The sequence below is a fragment of the Chiloscyllium plagiosum genome, chromosome 32 (genome assembly GCF_004010195.1).
Source record: "Chiloscyllium plagiosum isolate BGI_BamShark_2017 chromosome 32, ASM401019v2, whole genome shotgun sequence".
Taxonomy (NCBI): Eukaryota; Metazoa; Chordata; class Chondrichthyes; order Orectolobiformes; family Hemiscylliidae; genus Chiloscyllium; species Chiloscyllium plagiosum.
In genome coordinates, this window is record NC_057741.1 from 25044071 (window position 1) to 25052414 (window position 8344).

Consider the following 8344-nt stretch of genomic DNA (forward strand, 5'->3'; position numbering starts at 1 on the left):
GGCGTTTGGTATGCTTTCCTTTATTGGTCAGAGTATTGTGTACAGGAGTTGGGAGGTCATGTTGCGGCTGTACAGGACATTGGTTAGGCCACTGTTAGAATATTGCATGCAATTCTGGTCTCCTTCCTATTGGAAACATGTTGTGAACCTTGAAAGGGTTCAGAAAAGATTTACAAGGATGTTGCCAGGGTTGGAGGATCTGAACTATAGGGAGAGGCTGAACAGGCTGGGGCTGTTTTCCCTGGAGTGTTGGAGGTTGAGGGATGACCTTATAGAGGTTTACAAAATTATGAGGGGCATGGATAGGATAAATAGACAATGTCTTTTCCCTGGGGTTGGGGAGTCCAGAAATGGAGGGCATAGGTTTAGGGTGAGAGGGGAAAGATATAAAAGAGACTTAAGAGGCAACTTTTTCCACACAGAGGGTGGTACGGGTATGGAATGAGCTGCCAGGAGGAGAGGTGGTGGTGAGTACAATTGCAACATTTAAGAGGCATTTGGATGGGTATATGAATAGGAAGGGTTTGGAGGGATATGGGCCGCGTGCTGGCAGGTGGGACTAGATTGGGTTGGGATATCTGGTCGGCGTGAATAGTTTGGAACGAAGGATCTGTTTCCATGCTGTACATCTCTATGACTCTAATTCCTGCATTGTTACATCAAATGCTGATTTAGATTTAGATTACTTAGTGTGGAAACAGGCCCTTAGGCCCAACAAGTCCACACCGACCCTCCAAAGAGCAACCCACCCATTCCCCTACATTTACCCCTTCACCTAACACTACGGGCAATTTAGCATGGCCAATTAGATTAGATTAGATTACATTACAATGTGGAAACAGGCCCTTCGGCCCAACAAGTCCACACCGACCCGCCGAAGCGCAACCCATCCATACCCCTACATTTACCCCTTACCTAACACTACGGGCAATTTAGCATGGCCAATTCACCTAACCCTGCACATCTTTGGACTGTGGGAGGAAACCGGAGCACCCGGAGGAAACCCACGCAGACACGGGGAGAATGTGCAAACTCCACACAGTCAGTCGCCTGAGTCAGGAATTGAACCCAGGTCTCTGGCGCTGTGAGGCAACAGTGCTAACCACTGTGCCACCCACAAAGGTACACTTCTATTTAGACTGTTTTAGATTAGAGTAACCCACCTAGACCCTTTTCCCCTCTGATTAATGCACCTAACACAATGGGCAATTTAACATGACCAATTCACCTGACCTGCACATTTTTGGACTGTGGGAGGAAACTGGAGCACCCGGAGGAAACCCACGCAGACAAGGGGAAAATGTGCAAACTCTACACTTGTGTCACAAACACCAGAATGGGTGTATGTATAATGAAGGCTTTACTAAATGTGGGGAAGTATGTGGATACTGGAAGCATTAACGTAATGTCAATATTCGAAGAGTGATCAGACAGACACAGACACCACAGACATGAGCCACTCACCTCTGCGTCTATATTTTCCTATTTTATACAGATCCAGTTAGGTAAAGTCATGGCTTCCTTCATCTAACACTAGGGATTTTCTTTGATGCTGGGGTGGGAATTTAGCATGTTGTCAGGTGAAAAATATTATATCAAAATAAACACAATCTTCACAACTAGAATACCAACACATGTGAGCTATGTGTTGAGCTGTTAAAACTTAAATATTTCATTTTAGTTGAAAGAAATTGTTTACAAAAAGATTAAAAACCCTAATACTAGAAAATTGAGGGGTCTTCAGCTTTTTTTTTAAAAAAATTCTTTTAAAAAATAATTTTAAAATCAAATTGTTCAGATTTGTTACGTCACACCATTCAATCAGGTGAGACCGAAATCCTGGCCTCCCAGCTCCTAAATAAGAACACCAATGTCAAAAAGCCCTACAAAGAGCACCCAGACAGGGACTTGACCCTGGACCGTCAAACTAAAAGTTCCATGTTTTACCAACGGAGCTACCCAGGCTCCCCACTCATGTGGATAGGAGTACAAACTGGATGGGTTACACTTGGGCAGGACTGAGACGACGTCCTCAGGCATTATTTGCTAGAATGGTTGAAGTCTTTTAATTAAAATGCCAGGGGTATGGGAACCTATAGAAGAAATCAGAGGAGGAGGAATCAAGGATAAAACAAAAAATAAAAAGGGGTACAAGAAAAGTGATATGCAGAGAAATCAAGAGCCAGGATCAAGGAAGGATATAGTGAAAAATAACAGGTACAGGACAAATAATAATGTTAAAAAGTCTTAAGGCTTTGTGCCTTAATGTGGCACATTCGCAATAAAATGGGTGAATTAATCATAAGTGTGATATAGTCAGGATTACAGAGACATGGCTGCAGGGTGACCACGAATGAAAACTGAATATCCAGGGGTATTCAGTATTTGGGAAGGACAAACAAAAAAGGGCAGTGGAATTGCATTACTGGTTAAAGAGGAAACGAGTGCAATATTGAGGAAACTGTCATAGAGATGTACAGCACGGAAACAGACCCTTCGGTCCAACCCGTCCATGCCGACCAGATATCCTAACCCAATCTAGTCCCACCTGCCATCACCTGGCCCATATCCATCCAAACCCTTCCTATTCATATACCAGCCTCTCCCTATAGCTCAAATCCTCCAACCCTGGCAACATCCTTGTAAATCTATATTAGCTCTTAAGATGTGGAATTTATATGGGTAGACCTGAGAAACACCAAAGGGGCAAAAAACATTTGTGTGGGTGGGGTGGGGGTGGGGGGGTGGTGTTGTATACAAACTAGGAGTGATTTGGGAATAGCACTGAGCAAGAAATTTGAGATGCATACAATAAAGAAATATCTTTATAGAGGAGGAATTCCTGGAGTGTACATGGGATGGCTTTTTAGACCAATACATTGAGGAGCCAACTATAGAACAGGCCAAACAAAAATTGCTGGAACAACTCAGCAATTCTGTTAGAAAGAGAAACAGAGGTAACATTGAGTCCAGTGGCCCTGCTTCGAAACCCTTGTAGATGGAGTATTGTGCAACAAGGAGTAATTGGCAATATAACTGTGGAAGACCCATTGTGAATGAGTGAACATATGATAGGATTTCTCATTAAAATGAGGAGTGACATAGTTGAATAGGTTTTTTTTCCTGCTCAGCAGGCAGCAACTATTGGAATACAACAGGGATCGGTGCTGGGACCCCAACTATGCACAATATATATTAATGGTTTGGGCGATGGAACAAAATGTAATATCCCAAATTTGCAGATGTCAAAGCTGGGCGAGAAGGTAAGCTGTGAGAATGATGCAAAGGTGTTTGTGTGATTTGTATAAATTGAGTGAGTTGGTAAATGCACGATCATGTGGATAAAGTGAGAGATTATCCACTTTGGTAGCAAAAATAGGACAGCAGGTTATCTGGTGGTTATAAATCGAGGCGGGGGGGGGGGACGTGCAATGAGACCCAGGCATCCTTGCATGCCAGTCACTGAAGTTTGGCATGCAGGTACAGCAGGCAGTAACAAAGGCAAATGGTATGTTAGCCTTCATCGCAAAGGGATTCAAATTCAGCAGCAGGGCCTGGTGAGACCACATTTGGAATATTGTGTGCTTTTTTGATTTCCTTATCTGAGAAAGGATTTTCTTGCTATACAGGGCATGCAGCGAAGGTTTAATAGACTGATTCCTGGGATGGCAGGACTGAAGCATGAAGAGAGGTTGAATTGGTTAGGATTATATTGACTATTATATGGCAATCAATATTGGCCTTGCCAGAGACACCCACCTCGCATGAAGGAAACAAAAAAAATCCATTAAATAGTCTACTCTGTTGATAATGAAATAACTAGATTATCAACCAATTCCTCTGAACCAGAAATTGAACAATTAAATGTCTTGTTATGGACCAGACCAAACCCGCCCTCAAAATATATCGAGGAGATAGCTTAGACCCTAACTTTTATCCTATTAAAAAGGCAAGTATAAGGCACTGTGTTCCAGATGCGATTCCATTGGTCCTCTACTAGGTTTTAAGCAAACATTTTCTTTTTACAGCATCGTTAAAATACGGAAAAAAGAGAATTGGCATAACTTTATAATTCTATTGAAAAAAATTAGTGTATTATTTAACTACTAATCATCAACTGTTCCAATATAGCAACATCCCATAAACATACCCCTGACAATGGGAAATTCACCAAAACAGATTTTCCTCAATTGCTATCGGGGTGGGGGCCATGTGGAGCAAGAAGGAGAAGAGAGAAAAAGGAAAGAATCCAGGAGCAAAGAGAGTATTCAAGCTTTTTGCTGCCAGCAGATAGTCAGCTGTATCAATCAGCTTCAAACTCCAGCTGAAACTGAAAGCAAAAACTAAAACTCTGGGTCTGACAGCTTGACTCCATGCTTTTTTGTCTACTTTTAATTAAAAAAAACAATCAGAGCTCAAAACTGTTTGCGCACTGCTTCTGAAGCAGACATTCAGCACCACTAGCAACACCTCTCTGCAAGAGAAACAGCACTGAGCAAATCTCTCTTAACAGCACATATAGTCACATAATAAACGTCAATACATTTAAAATCACTTTTACTTTCTGTCCTCTTCCTCTGACCTTCACTTAAATTTTTCATTGTTTATCTTTCCGTACCTCTTGAATTCAACTACTTCTATTCATCTTCCTTCCTCTGTTTATTTCTCAATCTTGAGTTTAATTGGCTAAGATGGTCCAGTTGCTCTTTAAGGTCATAGATATTCTGTTTTCAACATTTAGATGGCAAAAAATGTTTAAGTTCAAGGATTCAGGTAGAACTGGCAGGTTGCAAGATGCCCAAATCTATTCCCGGCTATTAAAACAAGACTTCATTTCTCCATTCTGATCATTCAGGTAAGTGTTAAAGACCAAATGATAATAGCAAAAGAATAGAACACTTTTCCAGTACTCTGGCTAACATTTTTTCAACTAACACCTTCAAGAACAGGTTAACTTATAACTCATTTCATGGCTATTTGTATCAAATGTCTGGCATTATCTATTTAACATGAAAGGATCATTATACTTCACAGAACTAACTGCAGTCAGAATTCAAGGCAAAACAGTATGGACTTGAGTCACTCTTGGAACTACTGTGGATAAGTCTACAGAAGACATCTTATAAATTGTATTGTGTGCAACTGAAAGTGCTACATTCCAAGTTAGAAAAAAATCAACTAGTTCTGCATTATATTGGAACAAAAAAGCTACCTTTGACTGTTGATTTGGTCGGGTAAAGCAGAATATGGATGGCACAGCATTTTCTTCCAATATTTTGTTGTTACAGTTCTTCCTAAAGCAGTCCAATGTAAAATGTTCTGAGCAAAGATTACTGTTTTTGGTGGGTGTAAAATTACGTCTCCTTACTGCAGCCAGCCACTTCTTGCAGAGCTCTGGACGTTTCAGGGGAAACCTTTAATCAAAATTTAGAAACATTGTTAGAGGAAAGATATTACAGAAATATTTTAAACAAGACAATTAGAGACAGCAAGAGTACTTCTAGCTGATTTAACGTGATTCTTTTGTACATCCACCTGGCCACACAATGACATAGCACATGCAACCAGGCCACATCATGACATCATTATCCACGTCTGGATAAAGATGGAGGCTCCTTTCAATTATTAGAGTGCCTTTTTATTCAAAAAGGGAGGGAGACAAAATAAGTGACAGCTTAACATCTGTCATTGGGAAAATGTTAGTCTACAATACACAACATAAGAGAGAGCTAAGAAGAGCCAGGAGGGGACATGAGAAGTTGTTAGCAGATACGATCAAGGAAAACCCTAAAGCTTTCTATATTTCTATCAGGAATAAAAGAATTGTCTTTTTCAGTATATAATTTCAGTTACACCACACTGTAAACATTTGCTATAAATTCTGTGTTATGATCTTATACTCCATAACCACCCGAAGAAGGAGCAGTGCTCCAAAAGCTAGTGTTTCCAAATAAACCTGTTGGAGTATAATCTGGTGTTGTGTGATTTTTACCTTCCTTTATGCTAGGTTTAACTACAACCAGTGGAGAGTATTCTCCCGATTCCCACTGACTCCAGCTTTGCTGAGACTCCTTGACATCACACTCACTTAAGTGCAGCCTTGATGTCAAGGGCAGTCACTCTCACCTCTGGAATTCAGTGGTTTCATCCAAGTTTGAACTGAAGCTGTAATAAGGACTGGAGCTGAGTGGACCTCGTAAAACCTTAATGAGCAAGTTATTGCTAAGAAAATTCTGCTTGGCACAGTTGATGACACCTTCCGTCACTTTGAGGATCGAGAGGGTACTGATGGGTCCAGGTACAGACATACTTTGGCAATCGTCCGCTTTAATTGGGCAAATGCCGGTTCTGTAACTATTGAACATCTTTGCTAGGAGCACGTGTTCAGTGCTGTGGTTGTCACGGCCCACATTCTTTGCAGTATCCAGTACCTCCAGTGTTTCTTCATATCAAATTAAGTGATTCAAATTGACTGAAGACTGATACCTGTGATGTGGAAATCTCTGGAACAAATAGTGTGGATAATTTCTGATCTCCAGCATCTGCATGCCTCACTTTTTCCCAGTTCCTCCCTGTACCATACATTGTCTCACACTTCCCCTGTATTTTCATTTGTTCTAAACTGAGCTTCTGAAATAACTTAACAGATGCTTTAAATCTGAAACAAAATGCTGGAGACCTTCAGCAGGTCAGGCACCATCTATGGATAAAGTAAATGTTTTAGTTTGATAATTTTCATCAGAATTGAGAATCTCCAGAATTTTCTGTTTAAAATTAGAACTGCTTAATTACTGTGAATTTTAAGAAAAAACTGCAATACTAATCTAACACAATATATCTTTATCCCTTCGTGTGACATGAAGTCCATAGTCATGTTCAACTGTTCAAAAGTGAGGAAACAAGAGCACGAAATAGAGCTTGCATTTAAATTGCTTCTTCACAATCAAAAAGCAACTCAGAGCCAATTAAGTACTTTTCAAATCTAATCACTATTACAATTGCCACACTACAACAGGTAACAATCGGGTCTTAGCGATTAAAATATTGATTAAGCCAGAGGAACCTTGGGAATCTCAACCACCCGAAAAGGTAAGACACAGCTTGTGTCTAACATCGCATCCAAACACATCAAATAATGCACACACCCTCAGTAATGCAGTGAAATATTAGTCTGCATCATGTGTTTTGATGTCTGGAGTCTGACCAAACGCTAGTGCTAGCACTGAGGGGTGCACACGAGTCTAACAATAGTTCAATTCCATCTGTGTACGTAAAATTAGAACAAGAGGGAGCTCTCAAACAAATGACAGTATGTATTTACCCAATCTCTTTCCTCGTAAACACCCTTAAAACATTCATCTGAAGCCCTTTCCACACTTCTCCCCAAACATCTCAACCTCCTGAACACACCCTACTCCTCCTGCTCTTCAATCAACCTTTCTGAAACACCTAATCCCTTCCTCAACTGCCTGTCCCCAAACCCAGGCCTTCTCTACCCATTATCCCTCTGCCTCAACTCCCCTTTTATACCCCACCCAGCGAACACCACACACTTTCTTCTCCCTCCTTTCCTTCCCACTGCCATTCCCCTCACCTCCCTCCCTCCTTTCCCTCCTCACCACCCTCCCTCCTTCCTTCCTTTCCTCCTCACCTCCATCCGCTTTCCCCCTGCACCATCAGACGCTGTTTAAAACCAGGCCAGCGAGCGTCGAACTTTTTCTCGCTTTAAAGTGGTGCTGAAACCTCTCAAATTTAAAAAGAACACAAAAGTAGCTAGTCGGTTCTCCCTACCTATGGAAAGAAACTCCCCGATCCTTATCATACCGATTCTTACAGCCGTAAGCCGAACAGGAAAGCACCATGTCCTCACACCCGTTCCCGCTATCCACCTGAGAGCAAACACGGCTCTGATTGGCTGGATAGACTCCCATGTGTTTGATTGGCTGGCTACATCCTGGCTCTGATTGGCTGGATAGACCCTGGCTCTGATTGGTTGGGATCATCTATTCTGAATGACTGCATTTGAAAAGGTATCTTGTTCAGAAAGGTCATTGCCAACTTCTGGAGCTGGTCAAACTTGAAATTTGGCCTCCTGGCTCAGAGATCGGGACACTGCCACAACAGCAAAATAGGCCCTTTAGTGACTGGAGAAAGTGAGGTCTGCAGATGCTGGAGATCAGACCTGCTGCGCTTTTCCAGCAACACATTTCCAGCCCTTTAGTGACTGGATCGACCCTGAGACACATTGTAGGTGAGGATCAGAGTAAAGGGGAGAGAAGATGATTTATGGAAGGGTGATGGCGAGTAAAAGTTCCACTTGCTCCAGAGGTGTGTCATAACATTT

At 41.7% G+C, this 8344-nt stretch overlaps 1 protein-coding gene across 3 annotated transcripts in view; it reads right to left on the reverse strand.

Annotated features, from left to right (window-relative positions):
- The window catches only part of LOC122539283 (THAP domain-containing protein 1-like), an 11880-nt gene extending 3985 nt beyond the window's left edge, over positions 1-7895 (reverse strand). Inside the window, exons 1-2 of one of the 3 annotated variants that reach the window (XM_043673979.1) lie at positions 7792-7895; positions 5213-5414 (exon numbers count right to left, since the gene is read on the reverse strand). In XM_043673979.1, the coding sequence (XP_043529914.1) occupies positions 5213-5414; positions 7792-7862 (273 nt within the window). In that variant the 5' untranslated portion in view covers positions 7863-7895. Of the gene's footprint in view, positions 1-5212; positions 5415-7651; positions 7751-7791 lie in introns of those variants that run through there. The other 2 variants (XM_043673980.1, XM_043673981.1) reach the window with 2 other exon arrangements.
- Between the last annotated feature and the right edge of the window lie 449 nt (positions 7896-8344).